The following is a 27,045-nucleotide window of genomic DNA, read 5'->3' on the forward strand; positions in this document are numbered from 1 at the left end:
CAGCTCCTCTCTCTCTACATTCTCCTGTATCCATGGGAACAGGCTGGGATTTGACATCTACACAAAAGCTGCAGACAGAAAGCCTGCAGTGCACAGAGGAAAGGTCAGTGGAGCATCCGAGCCATGGTGGCACCCAGGGAGCAGCTGGGGCTCTGGGGACACCCTGGGGACACCCTGGGGACACCCTGGGGACACTGGGGACACCCTGCTCCCTGCCCAGCTTTCCCGAGTGCTGTGGTGCAGCCAGTTTGCAGAAAGAGGAGTTAAAGAGCTGATGTGGCTCTTGGGCACAAAGAGCTGGTGGGGTGAAGGAAACCCTACCAACACCCCAAAACTGAATGAGGAAAACAAGAAGGAAAAAGCTGCTTTTTCTATAAGCTTTTTTGTTTTGACTGTTAATTTGGGGGAAAAAATAGGTAAATAAATAAATCCCACGAGGAAGGAAGGAAGAAGAAGAAAATAAATATCTCTCAGCTACTTCTCATTAGTGGAGGAGTATTTACTCAGGTGAATATTCTGCCTGCTCACACAGCATCCCCAGCACAGGCACACCAGCTCTGCACAGCTAACAAGCTATCAGCGGGGAAGAATAAGACTATTTAATTTCTTAGCACACCTTGAATAGCCCATGGGGCCAACTCACCTTTGGGAAAATGAATACACAACCTTGATGAATTGTATTAATAATGCAATGCAAGGACCTGAGAGCAGAGCACTCTGAGCTGGAAACTGTGTGCATGAAGTCAGCTCCTGAGCCTGCCTCAGTGCTGTGTTTTAGGGAAAACACCATCAAAAATACCTTTGGGTCTTGTCTGCTTGAAGCTGATAAAGGGCACAGGTCTTGAACCCTGTGTCCAGATGACGCAACAGCAAAGTTCATCTGGGGGATGTGAAATCCAGAAATATTCTTTGCAAGAGTTGTGCTTCTGAGAAGGATTTGCTCTCCCCCTGCCTACCTGACCAGCAGCTCCATGGACCTCCTGGGCAAGAGCAGCACCAGCTTGCCTCAAAACATCCACCCAAACCTCGTCTCATCACAGCAGCTTCAGCAGGGCTCTTGGGCTGCCTCCTTGCCTGGATTGAGTGGTTCTGCCTCACAGGACCTCCTTCCTCACCTGAACCTTCCCAGGGGCTCCTCGTGCCCACTGCCACCCCAGCTCCAGGGGAGCAGCACTGCAGGGCAGGTCATCTGCACCTATTTGAGAATTTGTGTACTTAATCGTGGCTTTTTCACTGTGCAGGAAAGGGCTCTGGAGCCTCAAGGTGCTCCAGCAGCAACTGGAGGAGAACAAGGCCAGGGTCTCGCTCTGCTACTGTAGTTCAAGGAGCCACAGCCTTGTGCACAGACTCTGACACCAATTAGTCATTCATGCAAAACAAGATTTTTGTGCTTCTCAGTACAAACCATTTTCTGAGCAGTGTCAGACAGCAGTCACCTTCCCACGGGCCTGGGGGAGGCTTGGCTCATCCCATCGGGTGAATCTGAGGACTCATGGGGTAAAACCTCTCATTTCATTGGAATCTCACCCTCAAACTCCACTTTTTATTTACTGCAGTCAAAGCAGCAGACGCAGAACCCAGTGAGAGGACATCACTGAAGTGGGCGGGAGAGAGACTGCAGGAGGGGACTGAGTGCTGCTCCTCAGGAAGGGAGGATGTGGGGTAAAACCATGCCAGGTAATTAGAAGGGTTGATAAAATCATTAATGGGTGTCCTAAGGGGGTGCTGCATGTACTTACTCAGCATTTCTTGCTTGGAGAACTGCAGCTCCAGGCTGGTTCTTGGGGCAGTGAGCCTGGCAGGGTGGGGGCTCCAACGATCCAAGGCTGTGGAAAAGTTTCTCCAGGGCCCACAAAGGTGTGATAACTGCATTGGTAGGTCCACAGTGGGAGCTGCTGCCACAGCAGGCACCTTGGGAGGGACAGGACAGCCCCCAGAGGCACAACCATTGCTTTGCAAACACCACATTAACCTCTGTAAATGCACTTACTGAACCAACAGCAAACATTTATTTCAACAGATTTTTTTTTCTGTCAGTCCTGCACTTGTGCTCACTGGGTGAATGTGTAAACTCCCAGGCTCACAAATGCAGCCACATGGTGAGAATCTCTCCAATGAATTAAAATAATTACTTTTCTAATTCGCCCCTAGACTCTGCTAAACCTTCAGGGGCCTTGAGGAAGGCACGAAGTTCTTCTAATTTCCTCTACTCGTGTAGGCAAACATTTAAATGTATAAAATGAATAATTCTGTATTTAATCAGTGCAAAGGAAAATTCCACTTGGGGACAGGGACATCTCATGGAGCTGCACAGGATTAACCACAGGATGACTCCCTAGTGAGGGGAATGTGGCCATGGGAGAGCCCCTGTTGCTCCATCAGCAGTTCTGGTGATCCTGAACATCTCCCTCCCAAGGACTGACAATATCAGCATCCATCAAGAGTTACATGCAAAGGCAACAACCCTTGAGCCACCAAAAACCACCAGCATCATGCCCAGCAAAGCAGATCAGCCCCTGGGGAACTCAAAATGATTCCTTGTGAGCTGCAGTGGAGTTTTGGAGCCAAATTCACACTGAATATGGGGATCCTGATGGAAAACTGATGTTTTGTCAGGCTGGGGGCAGGTGAGGACCAGCAGATTTGTTACTGGAGGTGGGGCTGTGCTGTGCTTTAGTGCCTGAACCTTCCCAGCAGCCAACCTGTCACACAGCACTGAAAAACTGGGGCTAAGTGAGAGCACAAAAATGCTCGAGGGTCCCACAGACACTGAGGGTGAATAGAACTGTGTCTACAGAAATATGCCCTGATTTTAAAACGTTGCAAATTAGGAATCTACCCAGATATACACTAAATATGCATTACTTGCTTCTCTGGAGTAATCCTGTTCCAGAGCTGGCTGGATACAGCCCTGCAGTGATGTCCTGTGGAACGGGTGTTGTAATGGATGCAAACAGTGGTGCTGCACCCTGCTTTGGAGCAGTTTATAAATAATAAATATTTAATAGCGAATAATAAATAATAATATTAAATAATAACAACCAAGAGGTCCAACATTCATTACGCAGCGTGCTACAAATGAGGTTAAAACTGCGAATATTCTATTTCTTTTAATTAACAGTAAGACAAAACAAGCTGAAATATACCAAGAATCCCCAGACTGGTTTTTTCTGCAGAATGGAAATTTTCAGAAAGGTTTAAAGTAACAAGAACAGAAATAAAGTGTGGGCAAAGCTCTTTCTCCTGCAAGGTGACAAGCTGGAGCTTGCATGAGGGATCACAGCCTTTTCCTTCCCTGCCCTTTGCTTTCCCTCAGTGGCAGTGGTGTTTTCCCCTGGCAGCTGGCTAAGGCCAAAATGCCAAAGCATCAGATGAAATTTTCAAACTTAAAATATCAAAATAAATACACACACACACAAAAAAAACACCCCAAAAAACCAACAAACGAAAAAAACACGCAAAAAACAAACAAACAAAAAAACCATTTTCTTGTCAAAATGTAAAATAAGCCAACTACTTTGCTGCAGTGGACTTGTATCAATCAAGCTACATCACTTTGCACCAGTTTGGGGTCTTGCCTCCACCAAAATAACTTCTGAAATAACCGCTAAATCCTGCACCTGATGTTTCCAATGGGAAAGGTTTGGGCTGTTTTCAATGCTGCACTAAAATTCTCCCATTTATGCTTCAGGCCTCCTGTCTATAGGATGGCAGAGGAAATTTGGGTGCTGATCCTTCCAGCCCAGCACCTCAGAATGCCTCCAGTCTAACATGGGATATTTAAGCAACAGCTTCCAGGTGGCCATAGAGCAACAACAAGCTGCTGGTGTCCATGGAAGGATGTCATGGAAGGATGGCAATTTCCCATTCCAGCCTGGCTGGAAGTGACATCCAGCAGTGAGAGATACCAACCAGTAAATGTTCAGTCAAGACAAAATTTATATTTTTCTAATGCTGTTTTTTTGGAATGTTACACAAATCTTTTATGCCTGCTGGCATTCAGGCCAGTAAATATAGAATTCAATGATACAGTCGAATGCACAAACTTGATCAGCCTACCTACCTACATCAAAAAATACACCTTTTTTCCCTTAGTTCTACTCTATTTTCTTTTTCCTGCTCTTGAGTCCAGCCCTGGATTTATCCCCCAGGCAGAACTGCTGTTTGCTCAGCAGGATGAGCTGAGAGAGGAGGACTTTGGAGAGATTCTTAGTTATGCGGGGAGGAATAAAACAACCCAAAAAAAAAACCAAAGAAAGGGAAACATCCCAATTCTCTAGGTTACACTACTGGTTACATAACCAATCTCCCTGGTTATATTTACGCTCCTATAAATAGAGAATTGGCCAGAAAAGAGCGGCCTAAAAAAACGACAAACAGAGTCGGGGCAGAGGGGCTGTGGGGCCGGGGGGCTCAGCATGGGGACGAGGACATCTGGTCGTAGTCAGGGCACTTGAGCAGGGCTGGGTAGCTGCTGTTCATCTGCAGGGATGCCTCGCTGGAGATGTCCGAGGGGCTGCGGCCCCGCGCCCACGCGTCGGGGTGCAGGAACTGCCCCGAGTAGTCGGAGCAGTTGCTCAGGCGGGGCCGGTAGAAGCCGGGGTGAGGTCTGTAGAGGTCCTCGGCCGTGTAGCGCTTCATGAACAGGTACACGGACATCACCCCGGCGCTCTGCGGGACAGACAGACGGACTGAGAACCTCCCTGGCCCCGGTGCGCCGCCAGCTGCATGGGACAGCACAGAAACTGCCTGCTTTGAGCTGTGCAGAACTCACAGAAACTGCCTGCTTTGGGCTGTGCAGAAATCACAGAAACCGCCTGCTTTGGGCTGTGCAGAAATCACAGAAATCACAGAAACCGCCTGCTTTGGGCCGTGCAGAAATCACAGAAACTGCCTGCTTTGGGCTGTGCAGAAATCACAGAAACTGCCTGCTTTGGGCTGTGCAGAAATCACAGAAATTGCCTGCTTTGGGCCGTGCAGAAATCACAGAAACCGCCTGCTTTGGGCTGTGCTGATGCTCAAAAGCACCCGAGTGCCATCACCTCCCTGCCCCACGGATCTGGGCAGTGAATAATGCAGCACAACCACATCTCTGCTTTTCATGCCTGGCTCCACCAGGCGTGGCTCCACCAAACTGTGACCAAACGCCCCATCAGTGCTCCAGGTTGGGTTTGTCCCCCCTACATGTCTCCTCCACCCCTCTACCCTCCCAGCCCTCCCTTAAACCCCTCTGAGCCCTCTTTTTGCCAAAACCCTCAGTCTGCCCACCCCTGGGAATGGGATTCACTTCATATAGGGTGTGGGTACCTCTGTGAGAAGGAAGGAGATGGCAGAGAAGGCAAAGGACCACCCATATTTGTAATTGAAGAACGACTCCGAGTCCTTGGTCCTGTTGAGCATCTCGTCGTTAATGCTGGATATGTAGAGGACCAGCCCCACCACCAGAGACAGACCTGGGGAGGGACAGTGGGAAATGCTTCAGGGATGAAGCTGCTGAAGAAGCACCTTCCTGAAGGCCTGGCTTTGGAGGAAAGTAAAAAAACTTGGGAGTGTGCTTGTGATAACTGGGGAAAGGAGCTGCCCTCCTGCTGCTCCAACCCAGGGAACTCCTCTCATTCCAGTCAAACACTCCCTGTTCAGAGAAATCTGTGAGCACTGGGAGGAGAGATCTGGCTCCAGTAGGAGCTGCTTCAAAGCTCAGCTGTCACAGCTATTTGTTCAGCACTTGCACAACACCATGAATAAAACATTCACTTTTCTCATGTAGACACAGCCCAACTGAGCAGTTTGAAGTTTCAGATCTCTCCTGCGACTGATGTTTCACAAGAAGCACCCTCTCCCCCAGCACCTGCTCCTGCAAGGTGTTGGGCAGCCTTTCCCCACATTTCCACAAAGCTCTGTGTCCATCCCACAAGGTCTGATCAGGCTGTGGGACTGAGCTGGGAGTGATGAGTCCAACAAGGAGCCACCAGGGCAGGTCAGGAGAGCACCAGAAGCTACCAAAGAAAACGTGCTCCCTGCTCAAGGGCTGTCAGGAGAAAGCAAACGTGCTCCATGCTCAAGGGCTGTCAGGAGAAAACCTGGCTTGCAGCACTAACCTGAGAGGATGAAGAAGATCCCCGAGACGAAGGCGAGGATGGTCCTGTGGGGCCGGATGTGGCCGATGTTGCTCAGGATGAAGCCGATGAACATGAAGAAGAGGCTGACCAGGGGGAAGGGGGTGGCAGAGCGGATCATCTCTGGTGAGAGAGGAGCAGAGGGGAGTGGGAACAGATGAATATTCCCTAAATAGTGTGAGAAATGTGCTTGGCTGTGTGAGAGGGCTCCAACCCTCCTGCTCAGACCATGCTGTGTCTGAGTTTCTCTCCTTGCTAATGAGCTGAGTAAAACAGAGAATTATGCAATCACAGAATGGTTTGGGTTGGAAAGGACCTTATGTTCCCGCTCTCTGCTATGGGCAGGAACACCTTCCACTATCCCAGGTTGCTCCAGGCTCCATCCAGCCTGGCCTTGAACATTTTCAGGATGGAGCATCCACAGACTCTCTGGACAGCCTGTGCCAATGTCCCACCTCCATGGTGGTGACTCTGCTGATGTTTGCATTTCTGAGGGTTCCTGTGTGAAATGCTGCATAGGAAACCATCAGAACCTGCATTTTTCTCTAGCTTCACTGCATAAGTATTTTCAAACCACTTCTATTTATTAATTCAGAGATAACTGCAGGATTCATCGTGAGAGCTGTGACACTCCATCCTCAATTCATCCTGCTATATAATATGTAAAATTGCAAGGGAATAAATACAGATGCAAGTTATGGAGAGGAGACTAAAAAGCCAAACACTTTGATAAACATTAGTGCTGAATAACCAGCGACAGGAAATTGTACAGCTTAGAGCCTCTGTGGCCATCTTGCCATTAGAAAGGGATGTCCTCAAAAACTTAGGAGCACTCTAGGCAATTCCCATAGTAAAAAATGTAGTTGCATCATTATGTGGCAGCACTGTCAAGGAACTCAGAGCTTCTTTGGCAAGAACACAAAGGGGATTTCTTGGGGAGGGTCCCTAGTGCTTGGGACTCAGTGATTTGCAGGATGTAAAGGGTGGAACCCCACCAAACTTACTCAGGACGTTGATTGTGGATTCAGAGGTCAGCTGGATGTTCATGGGCATGACATATTCGATGGTAAAGCACCGGCCACGCTCCTCACCTGTGGCAGATGTGGACAAAAACGTGAACTCCGGAGCCAGGGGTTTTAAAATCATCCCAGGGGCCATATCAGAGCTCCTCACTTCTCCCCTGACTTTTCCCAAGCAGCTGAAACTTTGTGACATTTCAGGTTGGTCACTTTGAGATTCTCATTCCCTTGGGTTCTATTCAACTCTGTCCCTGCAGCCAAGTTGCTTCATCAAACTTGGCACAGGTGGAGGGAACGGTCCAGCTGACCTGAATCTGAATTTTGCAGGGATGAAATGGAAAGTTTTTAGCTGCTGCCCAAGGCATCATGGCTACAGCTCTGGAACAGGGCAGGGAGTCTGGCAGGGCAGCAGCAAACTCACCTAAGCCTGTGTGCAAAGCCAGATTTATCCTTTGGGCTGTTAAAGTCAGGCATGAAGAGATGACATTGCTTGCCAAAGTTTGTGCCTGAGTTTGGAAGCAGGGACGGACAGAGCCTCTAAAAATCCCATTTTTCTTGGCCTTTTTTATCGGAACTGAGTTCTGACACCTTTTCTGCAGGGTGGCACTGACACACAACAAACCCAGGGGATGTTTTTGACCCTACCTGCCAGAAAGCAGACCCTCCAGAGCCCCGAGTGCAGCGAGAGCTTGATCTCAGCTGTCTGGTTCTGGGGCTGGACGATGCCCTCCTCCAGGTAGAGCCAGTAGTCGGTGCTGACGGAGATGCCCAGGAGGCCGAGGCCGCAGACGGCGAACACTGAGCTGAGCAGGGTCAGCGCCTTCCTGCTGCAGGCGCTCATGGCCAACAGCATCGGCAGCACCGCGGGCAGGACGGGAGGAGCGCCCAGCACGGAGCCTCCAAACTCTGCCCTGGATTGAGAGGAGCCATTGGAACAATCACTGACAGAGCCAGAGCTTGAACCAAACCACAGCGCCCTGCTGCTCCATGGCGTGCCGGGATGGGGAATGGCACAGCATGGATGGGATGGGGAATGGCACAGCATGGGCTGGATGGGGAATGGCACAGCATGAATGGGATGGGGAATGGCACAGCATGGATGGGATGGGGAATGGTACACTGTCCTGGATTGCCAAGCAAATTGTATTCTATTTACCACTGTATGGCAGTTGTCTTCTGTTAAGTGAGCAGTTTTTCCTTATCTGTTCTACAACCACTCCTCCCTCTGGGGACACATCTGCTGATAACAGCCACTGAATGTCACTGCATAGCTGATAAGAACTACAGCATCCCACTGGGAGATGTGAGCCCAGAGGGAGGAGCCAAGCATTCCTACCTGGATAGAATCTTGGGATTCTGGAACACCAGCCAAGCATTCCTGCCTGGATATAATCTGGAGGTTCTGGAACACCAGCCAAGCATTCCTACCTGGATATAATCTGGAGGTTCTGGAACACCAGCCAAGCATTCCTACCTGGATATAATCTGGAGATTCTGGAACACCAACCAAGCATTCCTACCTGGATTTAATCTGGAGATTCTGGAACACCAGCCAAGCATTCCTACCTGGATTTAATCTGGAGGTTCTGGAACACCAACCAAGTGTTCCTACCTGGATTTAATCTGGAGGTTCTGGAACACCAACCAAGTGTTCCTACCTGGATTTAATCTGGAGGTTCTGGAACACCAGCCAAGCATTCCTACCTGGATATAACCTGGAGGTTCTGGAACACCAGCCAAGCATTCCTACCTGGATATAATCTGGAAGTTCTGGAACACCAGCACAGCTTCTCCACTGGGTTTCCCAGAGGAACAGCAGCTGCCTCTGCCCCTGGATCTTCAGAGGCAGAGACTGCACCTTTCTCCAGGATCCCTGCTCCAGCAGAACCACTCCTGACACTGCAGGAGGGCTGAGCCACAATTCCAATGGGACTGCTGCCAACAGCCTGACCCACAGGGTGTCAGGTTGGGTTCTGACTCTGTCAGTGTTGGTTTGTTTACTGCATTGTTCATTTTATCTTTTTATTTTCTTCCCTAATTAAGAACTGTTTTTCCTGCTCCCATATTTTTGCCTGAGAGCCCCTTAATTTAAAATTTATAGCAATTCAGAGGGAGGGGGTTTACATTTTCCATTTCAGGGGAGGCTCCTGCCTTCCTTAGCAGGCACCTGTCTTTCCAAACTAAGACACAGAGCATGGATAGGAATGGGAGCAGCTCCTTCCTTGGCTCCTGTTGGATTGCTGCAGGTGAATTCCTGCTGCTCCAGCCAGAGCTGGCACTGGTCCCCCCAAGGATGGAGGCAGCATCTTATCTTATCTCCCTGCAGGGCCTTATCAAGAGCTGCCAGTCCCTGGCACAGGAGCTGCTGAGGATCACTGATGACACCATGATCAAGGATTAACAAAGCTGCTCTGAACTGCTGGACCAAGCCCAGCCCTGAGCAGCTCCCATCACCATCCCTCTCCCCTCCAACACTGCCACTTTTCCACTTCCATGCTAGATCTACCAATCACGCTAATTTTGCAAAAGCCATGCTACATTTATGACATCATCAAACATCTTGAAGTAGAGTGGCATGACACAATAATCTGCTTTTTTGTTGTTGTATTGCTCTTCCCAGAGCTGTCAGTACCCTCCCTTGTCCAAACCCACTTTGTGCTTTGGAGGGAGGCAGAGAAATGAGGACACAGAGCTGCAGCCAGGCCTGGGCAAACCTTAAAAGAAAAGGTTCTCTCATGCCCATGTCCCTTATGTATAGCATATTTTTAAATTATTATTATTTTACTGCACATTTGCTACTTTGGGCAAATTAGCAGTTCCTGTGGTGCCCTGCAGGCTGATAAAACAGCACCAGAAATCAGAGAACTTGGTGCAGTGGAGAAAAAGTGAAATTGGTATAGGGGGAAGGGTGGGGGGAACCCACAGCAAGAAAAGATTAAAGGAATAAGAGCAAGAAGGAAAAAGATTCGTGTGAGAGATGGTCTTGTGTGGAGTAGCAAGGAGGCAGATAGTGCCACTGACTGCTGCTGTAAAGGCAGAATGAATCACAGATAAGTGCCATGTCATGTATATTCCAAGGCACATTCTGCTGCTATTCAGCACTGCAAGCAGTAAGGAAAAAATATCTAAATCCAGCTGTACAACAAAAGCTACTGACTTTCTAAGCAGGCTGCATCTTCCTTGGACTCCCTTTAGAGCTGCACTGGTTTTGTTTCACACCCTCAGGAGTGGCTCCATCAGTGCTGTGCTCCCTTGGTGAGCAGAGTCCCTGGGAGAGAAGTCCTGTTGCTGTTATCACTGCAGTAAAGGTGGTGGGTTTAGTGATTAAATCAGGAGACACAAATCCTGCCTGGACCAGGAGATGACAACTCTCTGTTCCAACACGGTCAAACAGACGGGAGGAGGGTGTGTTTTTTTTTTCTAGAGCCTCAGATGCAAATAGATTAATTCTCTCTTGCTTACACAGACTCTCAGAGATGCCAAAAGTTCTCACAGCTTGTACTTTTACACCTGAAAGCCTCCAAGGATAATGTTGTGCCATAATTCCCTCATGGTGAAAGCGAGCAGGTGATGCTGAGAGAGGTTTCTTGCTCCTCCAGCACTCTGGGGAGCTTGGAGCTCTTGCAGTGCTCATCCCCAGCACTTCTGTATCACAAATCCACAGCACCAGCTCCCCACACCCATCCTGGGTTGTGCTTGCAGCAGATTCATTTAGATTAATGTGAAGGAAACCTGTAGTTACTGTGGAGTCCAAAGAAAGGCATTTACTGAACAGATGCGACATCCAAGGTCTGTGTGCCCCTCCAGCTCACTGCTCTGGGCAGCAATAAGAGAGAAAAGCAGGGAATGCTGCTGGAAGAGTATCAAATTCTTGAGTGAAAGGCAGAGAAGGAGAGAGAGTCTTTAATTATCAGATCTGACCCTGAGTCCAAAGCAGGCAAGTACATCTTGGTGGGAAGCAGATGTACTCGCACCCTTGAGCGCTGCAACAGCTTTGACAATTCCCTTCCATATGAAATTAAAGATTTGGCTCTTCCTACATTCACACTGAGCCTTTTCCCAGAAGGTTCCAACCTACAGGAAGGGGATTGCTGTCTCCAGACAGCCCAAGAAAGTGCTCCAGCTCACACTCCTGCAAGCTTTCCCTCCACCTTTGGCTTTGCTCACCAGCCTCATTTGCCATGTTATTTAATGCTTCCCTCAGCTCAAGGAAAGTAGAATGTGTTCCCAGGAGAAATACCTCCCTGCTAGGAGAGCAAGGAGCCAAGTGCTGAGAGGATGCTCAGATTCTTTCTTCCCTGAAGAATTAAGAGACAGCAGCCAGAAGAAATTGGTGGTTATGGGGCAGAGAAACACATCAGCCCTGCAGCTCCTGTTTCCTGAGGAAGATAGCACCTCCCATCTCTATGGATCCCATTGGATTCAGCAATGAAACAGCCAAAACACAGATCCTTCTGCTCATCCATTCTTCTCCCTAGCTCAGCCAGAGCCATATTTTCTAGTTGCTGCCTCAAAATGAGCAGCATTTACTACAGGGTGTCTCATCCCTCTTGGCATTTTGGTGCCAAAATGGTAGAAAGAGCTGGGATCTATTCTTGGCTCATGTATCATCAACAACCATCCTCCCTGCACATTTCAGTTAATAACGAGCCAAAAAGTCATAGCAGGGAGTATGTGAAGGTCCAGATAAAGACACTTAGAGGGGAATAATGAAGTATTTCCTGTGATTTGCTGTCCACCAACATCAGGCACTGCAAAATAGACCCATTTGGGCTCATTTCTGCTGGTGTGATGTGAGCAGCAGGGACAGGGGCTGGGCATCAAAGCTCCACCTCTCAATTGCCTCATTCCTTTCCCTCTCACACTTCAATTTCCATGAGATCATGGGTGTGTTAGAGAGTGGTGCCTATTTCTGCCCCACTGGAACACAGAATCCAAGCTGATGGGATGGGGAACAGGGATCGGGGTTGGGGAAGATGAAACAGGAAAGCCTTATAAATATGATTGTCTGGTAAAAGATTTTGAGAATATAGAAACTATAAGGGAGATTGAAATGAAAGCAAACTTTGAGATACCTCAGTTTCTGAACAACTGGAAAACAATGGTGTGGCTGACTGAAGGTGATCCCCTTTTGATGGAACAACACTCTCTGCTTGCAGACAGGCCCAAGGGTCAGAGCAGACCCTACAGCTTGACAGGAGGGGCCCAAAGAGGAGATTTTAGGGTTTAAAATGTAACACAGTGTGGTAATGCAATGATTCTTATAGGCTGAATGTAAACGCTGTAGGATTTGTATGTTGTACTAGATTGGTTAGTGAGAATTGGAATATTCAACACAAAAAAAGATTTATTGTATTGTAATCGGAACCTCACTCTCTTACCCCTTTTACTCTCTTATGTTTTTGCTCTCTTACACTTTCATGCTCTTTCCCTCTCATCCTCTTTCCCCCTCTCTCCTCTCGGGCCTGCTCTGAGCTGTGCCTGGCAGCTCCCAGCAGGGCCCTGCACCCAGGCCCTTTGCAATAAACCCAAATTCCACCACCTGGCTTCAGAGATCTCTCATTTCCATCCATCCCGACCATCCTACCCCCTCACACTCCTACACGTAGGAATGGTGCAGAATCTCTGCCTGACTCAAACCCTCCCCAGGCCCAGCCCCTGGAGGACTCACAGGGCTCCCAAGGAAAAGGTTTTTCAGGGACAAGAACAGGAGCTGGCTGGATCATCAGGAAGGATTTAGTCCACAGTGACCTTTATCAATTGTGTTATGCTTCCTATGGCTGTTTGGTTTCCAACAGGAGCTGGATTTTAAATTAAATGAGTAGAGCCCCAACGATTTCCAGGAAATGGAACCTCAGAACTGCTCCTGCTCCTTCGATCACACTGTGCATTCTGGTAGTAGTCCAGGGAATAATAAAGGCAGTCTGCAATGTAATCTGCAGTCTTCATAATGAATTTCTCCTTGCCTTGGAGCAAGAGTTGCTGATGGAAACAGCACACGGCCCTTGCCGGGCCTGAATCCTTTGGGGAATGAAATGAGCACCAGAGAAATGAGCACTGTGTTTCTAACACAAGATCTGGGTTTTCTCCAAAGCTGTTTCTCACCCAGATCTGGGGTAAATCCTTACATGTAGCTCCACAGCCACAGAAAGGAAATATCCTGGGTAGATTTCTGAGCCCACATCTGTGGCCTAATGCCAAGCACAAGGCACTGCTCTGTGGGTGGGCTGAGAAAAATGAATGAATGTATCACAGGTCAGCTTCCTGGACAGCATGGGTCACCTCAATAAATCACTGCCCTGGGCTCACCAGAAAACAGCAGCTCCCTCCTGCCCTGGGAAAAGGCAGAAGGAGCAGAGCCATTGATTTTTATGTGACATCATTTCCAATTTCCTGACATTTGGGAGGAAGGGAAGCACTGCCAAGGTTATCAGAGCAGACAGGAGGAAAGGGTTTGTTTGTGGAAGGTTTGTTTGAGGTCCAGGACAAGCCTGGTGGCCTGTGAATGCTGTGAATGCCTGGTCCATGCTGCAAACCAAGGGCCAAGGGAAATCAGAGATTTAGCCATGGATCTGGAGCAGTGGGAGAGGCTGAGCAGGACATAAAGGAGAAGGAATGCAGCCAGTGCAAGGGCAGTAGGAAACCCTCTGAGTGAGCAATGGATGTACAAAGAACATCAGGGACCTGGGTAGGAGCAATCAAATACTGGAGAGCGTGAGCTGTGATGGAGCTGAACTGAAAGGACCAGATCCCACTAAGCTGCAACAAGAAATTGGGCTGGCTAAAAATAATAAAGGGCCTTCAAGAAGTGTGATCCCTTCCTCAGGACACAATACAGGCCATGGATGTGAGAAAAAAAAAAAAAATAGGTCAAGGAGAGCAGCTTTCTCAGAGCAAAACTTCTGAGAGCTGGCAGTGCTTAGGCAGGCAGGACTGTGCCCAGGCCACCCCTGCACTGTCACCCTCCTTCAGACAGCACAGTCACCCTGGTTCCCTCACAGCAAAGCCAGAAAAGGCTGATTTGGTCATTAATAACCCTGGCGAAATAGAATGATCCCACCGAGCTCATGGAGCACACAAAGAGTGCAAATTCTTCAGTCCCAAAAGAGGGTGTGCAGGGTGCAGACTGAGGACAGCTGAACTGGGGCTCTTTGGGTTGGCAGGGAAGGTTGGACCAGTGTGAGGAGCACATGGGGAGCTGACTTTAACCACAGCTGAGAAAGAGGAGGAGATGGTGAGGGCAGCGCCCACGGCTCCATCTGGGATCACAGAGAAGCAGCTCCACAAACCTGACCTGGAAAACTGGGCAGGTGGGAAAGACAGCTCTGGTTTTGGAATTACTGCTTGGGAAGAAACACACCCTCCTGAAGCTTGGGAAAGGTGTGCTGCAGGCAGGAGAGGAGCACAGGGCTGCTCTGGTTCCACAGGATAGCTGCAGAGAAAAGCAGCATCTCCTGTTTTTCACTGAAAAAGAAATTTCCAAAGAGGATATGGGTTGGAGTTGGTCCACAGTGTTCCAGGTGCCCTGTCCTGGGCTGCTGGCACTCACCAACTCCCCTGGCACATGAGGATGCTGAAATACATCAGGCAGCTTTAAGAGCTGCATTAGTGTCACACAAAAAATGTCAGCTCGGTTTCAGAGACAGAAAACACGTATTGGAAAAATTAAGTGCAGAAATAAATTTTTTTGATGTGGAGGAGGTTTAGCCTGCTATTAAGAAATAAAACAGCCCATCTCATGGCAGTTTGAACAAGGGCTTGTAACAGTGACTATGAGCAAACAAACTTCAAAAGGATCAATACTGGGCTTGAAAGCCTCCCCTCACTGGGAGCTGCCATTACCGACACACGGACACGGCAGCACTGATCAATGGGCACACAGGCTCTCCAGGGAGCTTTACAAATAAATAAATGAATAAAAAGAAGGCTGGTTATGAGTTATTTAATCCCAGATTGAGCCACAGCAATAACAAACCTATTAATTTTGTGCTTGTCATCACACACCAGGAGCACCTGACAAATAATCAGTAAGAAACCACATGTGAGCTCACACGCTGCAAGGCTCACCACTAACTGATTTTGGTAATGAGATTGGGATTTTCTCTCTTAAACTTGACTTACATAATTTTTCTGAGAAGTTCTCTTTTCCTTAGCACTTCCTGTGCTTCATTTCTTGCCAGAGTTATTTTTTACAGTTTGGTGAAAAAAAATCCTGCCATGGCAGTGCAAGAATGATGGAAATGTTGTATAGAAAGCACCATAACTTGAAATGCTGTATAGAAAGCACCATAACTTGAATCTGCAAGGCTGACCCACTTCCCTCTCCTTCTTTATCTCACACCAGCCTTTTTTGCTGTGGATTGCTCAAAACCTGCCCTTTTGCCTGGGTCAGGTTTGCAGAGGGTTGTTGCTGATAATTCAGTTCACCTCAGCTCCAAATATAAGGAGATCAAATGATAGTCCCAAGGTCAAAGGAGAAGTTACTGAGATTTATTTCCCACCCCAGCCCTGAAAGCAGACCAATTCCCAAACTGGCCATCTCTGCCAGGCTGCTGCACTCTCTGGAGTGATGGCACTGCTCCAGCTCTTTCACACTAATGGCTTGGGATGAACCCAGCAACTTCCAGCAAATAAAATCATCCAGCAAGCAGCCCCCGTGCTCCTGGTTCACAGGCTGTGTGTGTGCAGCCAGCCTCATTCACATGGTCCTGCTGGATGCACAGATATCCCCCACAAAACTTTTATAGCACCCATCCCACCCACGCGTCTCCCTTTCCCTCAGGCTCTTACCTCTGCTGACCCAGCTGAAGGGATGCTTTGGCAGGAGGAGAACCAGTGATGGGGCTGGAGGTGGGAAGAGCAAGTTCTGGCAGATCAGCTGCAGGGATGAGGGTCCTCACTGAGGCTTCAGCTGCTGGGAGGTCTGGGATGGCTCTGGAAACAGGCAGAGGCTGAAGGGAGGGCACAGCCCCAGCTCTCCCCCTCTGGCTGGCCCTCAGGAGGCTTGCAGGGTGCTGGGACACAGGGACAGGCAGGTCTCTGCATCCACGTGCTGGCAGCTCCCGCCCTGGGGTGGTGTAGAAAAGCACAAAGTGCAAAAATTACACAAAGCGCAAAAACTACACAGAGTGCATGTCTCGAGAGGGAAGCAGAAGAAAAAGCTCTGAGCTTGCAATATTACCCACACACCCTGGTCCAGCTCTCCAGGTCTAACCTAAATATATCTGTTCAGAGTTTACATCCCTAACAATAGCTGAGCCCTGCCCTTTGCAGAGCTCTTCCCCTCTCTCCCCACCAACCCTGACACAGAATTCTCCTGCCCACAGTGTGTCAGAATGCTCACAGCCAGGGACCTGAGCCCAACCGCTGCTTTCAATACCCTACAAAAAGCCACAAAAGCAGAATGAAGAGGGAAATATCCAATGCTGCAAAGCAAAGCAGCTGGGGCTGTGCTGGAGGAGCTGCAGGACCTCGCTGCCATGGGGGCTGTGCTGCCCATTAACCTCTGCCTGGGGTGCACTGGGGCTTGCATTTACATCCCAAAGGCACGAATGGCAGCACCCCAACGATCCAGTGACCCTGTTCAGTGCTGCCCTGGGCACAGGGACAGAGCCAGGGACGAGGGATGAGGGAGAGCAGCTGGCTGAGCCCTGCACATCCCCTCACCCAGCACCAACGTGGGCTGCTCTGGGGGGCTGTTAAAGCTTTAACAGCTGGCCCTTTCCCCCTCCCAAGTATCATTTGAGTTGGCACAAAGTCCCATAAGAGCCTTGTAGATTAAAAAGGGGAGAATAATCCTCTTCCTTGCAGCTTTTCAAGGTTTCTGTGTCCTTCCAGCAGCAAGGCAGGTAACGATTGAAGCACTCAAGCACCTCTTCTGTGAGATATTGATGTTGTTTTGAGCTGAAGTGGGCGTGAGCAGAGCCCCCAAACTCAGGGTAAGGACTTCAAGGGCCGTCCATGAAATGTCTCTGGGCTGCAAACACTCATTGCTGTGCACGGTCTAAGAAAAGCCCCAGGTGCAGCCTGAGCTCAGCTCAGAGGGGCAAACACCCCCAGTTCCTTTCCCCTTGACGATCACTGCATGACAGCTTGAGCTAAATTAAGCTTGCTGGGAGGTAAAAATAGCATCAGGAGCTTATTAAAGCTCTTGCACTGCCTGTGTTGGTGGGTACCTGAGCTGGGGAGGCAGGAAGCCACAGCTCTCCCCCCACTCCCGCTCTTCTCACCAGGCCTGGAGGGGTTTTATGAACATTTTCAGTGACAAATGAGAGGAAGGCAGAAATCCCTGTGCTCTCTGAGGGCTGCAGAGATGGCACATGGGGCAGGCAGCACGTGTGCCCAGGGCTGCTGCAGGGACTGCATCCCTCGGCGTGGTTAAGGATGATGGATGGAGGGAGGGAGCAGAGCCTCGTTAGCCAGGAGACTGCAATCCCTCCTCCCTGCTTGGAAACCAGCTCAGCTGCAAAGCCTGTGAGCACTGAAACGATGGCATGAAGTGCACAAGGGCTGTGTCAGCCACATCTCTGCAAACGACTTCATAACCCAGTGACACTGGTGGCTGCCACTAACCCAGTGACCAAGGCCAGCACCTGCTCCAAGATGCTGATTTTGCCCCAGCATTTAGGGACACAGGTCCTTGGAAGCTGTTGGTGATGTCTTCATGCACAGCTCCCCAGGTGTGACACTGAGCAGCCACTAAAATTTGTTCCCATTTTCATACAGAAAAGGTGTTTGCTTTATGCAGCTTGTGGGGTTTCATAATTAGTAATATTATTGTACATAACAGGTGCTTATAGTACTGGAGGTACCAAACTTTCTACCACCCAGATTTTAGCAAGATTTGTTGCCAGTTCCAGTATTTAACAGGAACGGCCACGCATGAAGTGGAACAGCCTGAGAACAGGCACGGGGTGCTCAGGGGGCCGTGGGCTCACCTGTCCCGCTCAGCACAGGGAGGTGCAGCCACACCCTGGCAAATCCTATGGGAACAGGCAGGGAATGACTTGGTCTGACTCCTCTCCATCCTTCCCCAGCTCCTCCCAGAGGAGCCCTGGCCTGGCTGTGTGTGCCAGGTCTGCCTGTGCCCCTCTCCTGTTCCCTTTGTACCAGCGGCGCCTCTCCTGCCACCTGCACCAGACCTGATACCCCCAGCCAGAGCTGCTGCAGGGAGAAGGAACCTCTGTGCTCCCCATTTTGTGTCTCCTGGGAAGGAGCCAGGGCCACCAGGCAGTCCTGGTGCTGCCTGAGGATGGGGATGGCACCAGGAAGCGCTGATGGGCACCGGGTGGGGAAATGAATTACCCACAAGTTGTGCTGGGTCAGTGGGTGCAGCTGCTGCGCTGCTCCAGTAACACCCTCAGTGCAGCCCTGGCATGGCTCTAACAAGGTTTTTCACTGGTAAGCAATAGCTCTGTCATTAATAAAGAAAACCTGTAATTCCTGTCTTCCTAAAAGACCACACACAAACTCCACTCATCTGTGAAAATCCATTTTCAGAGCCTGATGAAGGCATGTGTGGTGTCCTTGCACAAAGTCCATTTTGGCAGTAAATATTTTAGCACAAATATCAGAAGTTGTGACTAAACAGCTTTAAAAATCAGTGTGATTTTGACACCAAACCATCTTTCTAGAACACACCTAGAACCCAAACTGTCTTTAATTTCAGTGAGATTGAGATCCCCACATCACTGGATGATGGGCTCTAGGTCAAAAGCTATTTTTAAAATGCCATGTTAAACCCAGGGTGTAAAACCCAGGGGTTCAAGTCTTCCCAGCTGATTTGGGAAAAGCTCCTGGTGCTCACTCCAGCCTCGCACAGCTCACTGATACCATTGAAATCTCTGCAGGCTTGTACTTTATTTCTCTTTTGTATTTTATATTCCCTCCCCTCTCCATAAATAAAGCTGAAGCTGCAAAAGCTGTGCTATGGATGCTGCCAGGTGGAAATTCATTCAGCTCAATGAATATATTCAACAGCTCCAAGAATACAGCAAGGAATGAGAGAAACCCCAGGCAGAGGCATTTCTGTGCCCTGGATGTCACCTGGGGCAGGGTGTGATGGCACAGGATGGGCTGCTGGCAGCCAGACTCCTGCCCTGGGGCTTTTTACGTGGGTCCTGACACGACAGACTGAAATGTGCTGCTCAAAGGGCGGCAGAGGAGCCTCTGAAAGGAGCTGAGGCACTTGTGAAGCCAAAGGGCAGCAGAGATGGAGACACAGAATGCTCCTCCAGCAGAGCTGCCAGCCCGGGTCAGCACTCACTGCTGCTGCAGGAAACTCAGCAGAAATTCTCTTCTTTAGCAGCGTTCTGGCTGAAGCTGTGCTATCTTCAGGGAATGCAGCACCCTGGCTGCCCTTTCCAAAGGCTCACCTGCACCGTGCAGGCACCTGGCGAGGACTCCTGTCCTCCAGATGGGTTTAGAGATACAGGGACACGGTGGGGATACAGGAACACGGTGGGGATACAGGAACACGGTGGGGATGCAGGGACACGGTGGGGATACAGGGACACGGTGGGGATACAGGGACACGGTGGGGATACAGGGACACGGTGGGGATGCAGGGACACGGTGGGGATACAGGGACACGGTGGGGATGCAGGGACACACTGGTGCCAGCGGTGCCAGCGGTGCCGAGGTCCCTGGGCACCCTGAGGGGCTCCTGCAGCTCCGTGCCCGGCAGCCCCAGCCTGAGAGCTGCACACAGCATCCCGTGCCAGGGCTGGTGAAGTTCTCCCAACATCCGGCGATTAATCAGGAGCCAAAGGCCGTGTCTGACAGAGCTCCCTGCTCGCCGCGGTGGCAGAGCTTCCACATCTCACATCTCACATCTCAATCTCACCACCTTCCCCGGGCTGTGGAAGGGGCTCGTGGAGCGAGGACAGGCTCCAGGTCCCTCTCTCTGTTCTTACGGTAACACAGGATCCGACCCAGCCTCTCCCTCACCCCCGGCGCTTCCCTCACTCCGCTTAAGAACCAGGTCAGGTTTTTCTCGGAGAGCCTCGCTCCATTCTCACTCCCCTCTCCAAGGGGTTTGCTCAACACTGCGAAACACTGACAGCCCGGCTTCCCGCACATTTCCCGTTCCCAGGGAAAAGCTCCCACCCGTTCCTGGGCAGAGCGCTCCGAGCTCGCCCTGAGCCCGGGGATGCGCTCGGCATCCCCCATGCACGGCCCCCGTCTGAGCAGCCGGCGGGGAAAGCCCAGGGATGAGCAGCTCGGGGATTTTCCGCCTTGCTCGTGCTCCAGTCCCTCCGTGGGCAATCGGGAGAAGCCAAACGCCGCCACCGAGCGGTGCCAGCCCCGGGCAGGGCACACGGGCACCTACAGGCACCTCCGGGGCTGGCTGGGATGCGGCGGATGCTGCCCGGGGCGGTGCCCGGCCGGGTCCCACTCCACGGGGAATACGGAAAGCACAGGGATACCGCCCTGAGCCCTGCGGCTCCGCATCTCATCCCTCTTCCCTCGCCTGTAAACTTTCAGGGCTTCACATCCCATTGGGAGCCCCACGGAGCCATCCCCGGGACCATTCCCTCCCCGCTCCCGGGGCACGGAGGGAGCCCCGGCCCTGCCCTCCCCGGCACTCACCGGCCCCGGGATGCTGCGGGCGGGACGCGGCCCCGGGGATGCTCCGCTCGCTCCGCGCCGCGCCGGGAGAGCCCGGGGAGGAGAGGGCATCACATGGCGCCGCCGGGGCCGGCCCACCTCTCCCTCCCCTCCGTGCCCCCGTTCCCTCCCTCCCTCCCTTCATCCCTCCTTCCCTTGCTCCTGCCTCCCCTTCTTCCCTCCCCTCCCTCCTTCCCTCCCTCCTTCTCCATCCACCCCTTCTTCCTCTCTACCCCCACCCCCCTCTCGCTTCCCTCAACCCCCTTTCCCCATTCCTGCCTCTCCTTTCATCCTTTCCCTGTATTTCCCCACTTTCTCTCTATTCCCCGCTTTTTCCCTCCTTTCCCTTCTCCCGCTCCCACCCCCGAGCTGTGAGCAGGCAGGGATGGGAGCCAGCCCTGCTGCTGCCCCTCGGTGCCTCCTCCCTTCCCTTCCCTTCCCGCACAAACTCTGCTCCAAGCGCTCTTTGTGACCGGGGCAGGGGCAGCTGCCCCAGCAGCAGCGGGAAATGCTCAGCTCAGGACAGAACAGGCAGCGAGCCCGGTGTGCTGGGCAGAGCCAGCCTGGCAGGGCTGGCACCAGGCAGGACAGAGGGACACAGGGGCAGATGCTCTGGAAACCCCTGCCAGCCTGGCTGATTCAGCCAAAACACAATGAGGGCAGAGCCAAGAAGAAAGAGGCAGCTCCATGGAGGTGCCAGCAATGGGACACTCCCTTGGATAGAGCAGGGAGGACAAGGAAAGGGTCACCCGCCATGCAGGAGCTCCAGGGAGCTCAGGGATCCCATCCCAGCGCCTGGAGCTCGGGGCTGGATGGAAATCTCTGCAGGGACAGCTCATTCTCTGCAGGGGCTTTGCTCACACGCCACAGTGCCCAGCTCCCTGGCTAAAACGTGCTGCATCTTTGCTGAGGCGTCCCCAGTTAGCAAAACAGGAGTGCTTGAAATAGAAGAACCCAAAATAAAGTGACTCTGAGATGCGGAGGAGGTGTTGCTGGGTGGCTTGTTTGGAATCAATGGAGCCCTGTGCTCAGGCTTGGTGAGCTCTGCTTGATTTGAGAAGCTGATGCAGATGTGGAGGTTTGGATTTCTTCAACCAGAACGTGGTAGAGCCCAAAATAGGGAAGTTCCAGATCCAGACTGGTAGAAAACTGCCTCCCAGTAGGTTTCTGGTTATTTATACTTATAAAACTCATGCCATAACTTATATAACTTATAAGTTCTTTCACACAAAGTTACAGCAATACTTAAATTATAGTGAATTCAGCATGTTTTCCTGGGCTCTTATTCCCATTTGAGGAATTATTTAAAGCAGCAAATCCCTTGGGGGTTTGACAGTAAGGACAAAGCAGGGGTTTGGTCAGCAGAATGGATTCTGCACTGGAAAAGGCAGCCAGAGGGGCAATGCCCTCTGGGGATCCCAGGAGAAAGAGGCTTCCCTGGGATGGAGATCATGAGCAGGGAATTGCCAATAAAATCACAAATCTACAGGAGGCTTGTTAGGACTGGATGTTCCCCATGTGCTATCAGGGTCGATGATTTTATCACAGTAATTGGCTGCTCATCGTTCTTCTCTTCTCTATATTGTTAAAAAGAAACCCCAACAAAGCAGACCTTCATTTTTCCTGACAGACAACCTGCTCTGCTGCTGCCTGGGCCCTGGGCAGGACCATTGGAGTGCAGCACAAATAAAGCTGCAGCTCACACAGTGACATAATTAACCACACAGTGTGAGAGGCCCCCAGCAGCCATGCATGTAATCAATTAGAAATACACATTCTGAGCTTCAGCTTCTTCCCCTCCCCTTTGTTTCCATGCAGATGCACTGGAACACTTGGGGGGATTTGCTGCTGCTGCTGCTGCCTGTCCCACACAGCAGCTCCTGCCCAAAGCTCTGCACAATCACCAGGAGCATTTCCCACAGGCAGGATCAGAGGGAGCACCAGTGGTGCCTCCCAAGCCCAGCAGCAGCACAGCTCAGCTCTCCCACCTCATTAGCAGCTCTCCAGAATTCCGCCCCACGACATGAACTTCCCTCATGATGGGAAAACCAGCGAGGTGGAAAATCCTTCTCTTGGACAGAAGCTTGGCATGGCTGTCCCAGACAGGACAATCAGCACTTTGCATCTTCTCAGCGTCCCCCCAAGCTTTGGGGCAGGATTTTGCCAAGCCCTGCAGTAGCTGGATTCAGTTAATTGTTTCACATAACACCAGCTGGCAGCATCATTTTCCGTCCTCACTTTTCGCTGCTCATTCTGGGCTCTTTTCTCGTGTGCATCCTCCTCCACAGCCACACGTGGGGCCAGTGAGGCTGGGTGGGACCTTGGCCAGGCCAGGATGTCCCACAGCCGTGCCAGACTCTGCAGGGCCGGGCTCTGCAGCTGCCTTTTGTAGCCCCCTTTAATCAATGCGGAAGCTTGAAGCTCCGTGGGCACCTCAGCAGCAGCTTTAGGATGCACCCAAGGTCAAACCTCATTACTGAGGAGGGATTTGAGCTTCGTTAGAGGCTCAGAACAGAAGTGATTTCTTACAGCAGCTCTCCTGGGCTGGCAGCAGCGCTCTGGGGGTGGTGGGCACGTCTCATTTCAGCTGCAAGGGTTTGATGCTGACAGGTGACATCTGCAGGGATGCTTTTCCCTGGTCTTTTCCCTTTCAACAGAAGCTGCCTTGAAGGCACTCAGGTTATTGTGAAATAAAAGGTCTGGTCCTGTCAGCCTGGGCCACCAGCTGCTATGAAACCTCAGCTTTGCCTGCCCTCCTGCTCCCTCAGATTTGTTCTGTGCTGAATTATTTGGATAGCAAATCCACCCAGCAAAGGGCCGGCACCCCTGAGCCCAGCCATGGCTCTGATCTGGTGTCAGACAAAAACTACTGAGCCATTTTACCTGCACACCAGGCTGGGAGAGGCATTTTGGGCACAGGGAGGGGAGCTCAGCCTCAGCCAGGGGTTTCAGTGTTTGCCTGAGCAGTGAATGCACCAAGCTGGGATGCTGGAGCTGCTGTGCCTTGTGTGGGAGGTGAAGGATGCTCGGTGCCAGCTGTTCAGCTCTTGCTGTTTTTTGTCATTTCGTGGGCAGCACGGCTGGGGGGAGGCACTGGGTGGGCAGAGATGCAGCAGCCCCAGCACCACGGCCAGGGAGCCCAAGGGCAGCTCCCAGGGCTGGGAACCACTTCCTAAAAGAGATTTTGGACATTTTTGTTTGTCTTGGATGGTGTTTGTGGGGTATTTCACACTGGGCAGCTGTTGTCTTATATATTGAGAGTTCTATTATCATTACAGTGCAAGGATTCCATATCACCAGAGCTTCATACCTCCTCAATGTTTTCCAGAGGCAGCTTCTCTAAGCACTGACTCTTCCTGGTCCCACCAATCCACTCTTTCATAACTCTGTCCTTATTTGCTACAGGTGTGGCCTTTTAACATCAGGCCTGCTCCTAATCTTTGATAATTGGTTCAGCTGCAACTCTTTAGGGGATATGGTTGATTACAAGCTGTACCACCTTCATTAACCCATAGTGTATCCCCCTACAGGCAGCAAAACTGGCACCAGCAGCTGGCTTTGGGATGGGCACACCTGAGCACTCCCAGCCCTGGGCAGGTGAGATGGGCACACCTGAGCACTCCCAGCCCTGGGCAGGTGAGGTGGGCTGCTGCAGCCACGTCCTGTTGTTTTTGGGAGATAATCAAAACTCCACAACTTTTGTGAAAGTTGTAAAGCTGGTATGTTTATTGCAGCGCTGGACGCGTGTGGGAATCATTCCCCTAAAATGACATGTTTACTTCTGGGAACTTCAGATCTCTTTTTATATGTCTCTCAAATACATATGCATACAATTTCACAATAGGTTCATGCATATTCATTTTTACAAATTTCACATGACATTTGCTGCTAGTTCTTCTTTATCCGAAAGAATTCCGAGGTCAGGTTGAGCTGCTCTCATAGCAGTCTCTGTCTCTCTCTATCACCCTCCTGTATCTCTTTCACTGAATCAGTTTTCCCGAGCCCAGGCTTTGCAGTCAGGCAACATAGCTATGTTTTCTAACCACAAAGATGTACATTTCACTTAAATCAAAATGGATTTCTACTCTGGAGAATTTTTACTTTGTCTTACTGTGGTGTGGAAGGAGTTCAGCACAACTTCTGCTCCTTATCCCAGCAGCGTTGCTGCTTTATTTTTCAAACACTCTAAACGGGGAAAGACGTAAAACTCACAGCACCAAAGAACAGCAGCCCTTCCCCTCTCCCTGGGAGGGTTTTCACATCCTGCTTGCACCATGACTAAATTAAAGGAATTAACTCTGTGGGCTGTTGGAGCTGCAGCTCCATTTGCTGTTTCCCCTGCACATCCCTCTGCCTGGATCTGCTGCTTGGGAGGAAGCTCAAGGAGAGGTGCCACATTATTTTTAACCCAGCACCCACATGCTGTGTGAAAGCCTGAAAAAAAAAAAAATAAAAATGTGTGGAGCCTTTCTCAGCCTCCCCGAGCGGCTCTGACTCACAGAACAACAAAGGCACACGTGTGAATGGAAGTTGGAGATTTTATTTAAAAAATAAAATCATTATTTGGGGCTAAACTGGGGGATAAAAGAGGAGGATGGGCCAGTCCAGGAGGTTTCCAGGTGCAGCCTTTGGCCCCAGGCTGCCCAGGGATCTGAGCATCCCACATGGGAGGGAAGGAGCAGGAAAGAGCAGGGAGTGCCCACATTCTGCCCTTTCCCCCTGCAGGGCAGTGCCCTACAAGGAGACGAGCTGCAATAGATGCTGGCAGTGCTTTTTCCTCACTCCTGGTGTTTTCTGTGATCCCGCTGCACAAGGGTTTGAATTTCCACAGCACAGGGTCCCTCTGGGAGCTGCTCCTGGCTCTGGACCCATCCCCAGCCGCCAGGCTGGCTGGGAGCTGCTGCCTGCAGCATGAGGGATGGCTCTGGCTATGGCAATCTCATTTCAAAGGTCATGTTTTGGAAACAGGTTCAGATGACATTAATTATTAAAGCTTCCTAACGCTGGGATTAAGGGTAATAGTTTTCCCTGTGATTTATATAGCACTGAAATTCATTACCAACCTTTTAATGATGTGAGTGTCAATCAGGCACAGGAATGCTAAATGACTTATCCCAAAAGGACCAGGAAATGATCCAAGGGGATTTGGGATGCTTTCACTGATGGCCTTCCCTTCCTTCTGCCCTTGCTGGTTGCTTTTATATCTGTTTCTGGTGAATTTTCCATGAAATCACACCTAATCAGTGTCCCAGACACAGCCACACTTAAGGAGGAGCAAATGCATCCTGTTAAATGTGTTTTTCTGGAGGTGTCCCTGGAAATGTTGAAGCTTTAATGAGGTTTTATATATAAATTGTTGCAGAATGTTTTATATGGATTCGGAAGCCTCCCTGTTATGGGCACTGAGTTTATGAGGTGTTCTGAATAGAGGAGCAAGGTAAGGGGATGGATCAAGGCCCCAAGTAGGAAAGATAGGACAGATGTGGACCAAACTGTCAGACACAGACACAAAATTCATTCAGCATGTAAAGAAACAAGTGATTTTTTGCCACCTTTGATGGGCAACAGTAAGATCTAAAATATTTCTAAGCAAACTTCCACTGTGGGGTTGTTTCCTTGGCTTTTTTATTTTTCCTCACCCAGGTAGGGTGCTTTAAATTGGCTTTGGAATGATTTCCTGTCCCTCATCAGACTGTGCCACAGCCTCTGCTGGGATGTCAGGCACTGACTCAGGGCCCTGTAATGAGCCCTGCAAGTGGCAGCTGCTGTCTGACACTGTCACCCTGGCAGCAAATGCAGCGAGTCCCCAGAGGAGGAGCAGCCTTGACTCATTTCCCACGAGATCTGCCTCATCCCGTGCCCTTCTTTTGGGAAAGAGGGGAAAAACAGTAATAAAAATCACCTTTGCAGGTAACTCTGTGGGTCCAGCCCTGCTCTCCTCATGCCATCCCCATTTCTTTGGGTGCACTTTGGGAAGGTGACAAGTGACAGACAGGGAAAACATCCTTTGAGGACAAGGCATCCACACATGGCAAAGCTGTCCTGATTTGGGCCCCTGATTGATTTGCCTTTGCTTTGCCACAGCTCCCCAGGGAGCAGGTGGGATTATAATTACCTCGTGGTAATTAATGCAGTCATCATTTCAGCTACCCAAGCAGCTCTCAGAGGAGCTGGTTTTATTTGCAGCTCACACACACCAGCTCTGCAAAAATATCCTGAGGTTTCTGAATCAAATACCCAAATCTCTGAGGAGAGGCTGGGGCTGGGGGAGGCAGGCACGAACACTTGGTGTGATTTATGGT

The 27,045-nt window shown here is 50.6% G+C and overlaps 1 protein-coding gene across 1 annotated transcript; it reads right to left on the reverse strand.

The window, feature by feature from the left end:
* Positions 1–515: 515 nt before the first annotated feature.
* CACNG5 (calcium voltage-gated channel auxiliary subunit gamma 5) lies at positions 516–20,860 on the reverse strand. The gene is made up of 7 exons (XM_074554908.1): positions 20,726–20,860; positions 15,926–16,202; positions 7,781–8,046; positions 7,121–7,207; positions 6,099–6,239; positions 5,308–5,453; positions 516–4,671 (listed from the first exon to the last, which is right to left on the reverse strand). Exons 3-7 carry the CDS (start codon positions 7,986–7,988, stop codon positions 4,414–4,416), a joined length of 840 nt encoding a protein of 279 aa, XP_074411009.1. The 5' UTR covers positions 7,989–8,046; positions 15,926–16,202; positions 20,726–20,860; the 3' UTR covers positions 516–4,413.
* Positions 20,861–27,045: the final 6,185 nt, after the last annotated feature.

This window comes from Zonotrichia albicollis, chromosome 19 (genome assembly GCF_047830755.1).
Source record: "Zonotrichia albicollis isolate bZonAlb1 chromosome 19, bZonAlb1.hap1, whole genome shotgun sequence".
Classification (NCBI taxonomy): Eukaryota; Metazoa; Chordata; class Aves; order Passeriformes; family Passerellidae; genus Zonotrichia; species Zonotrichia albicollis.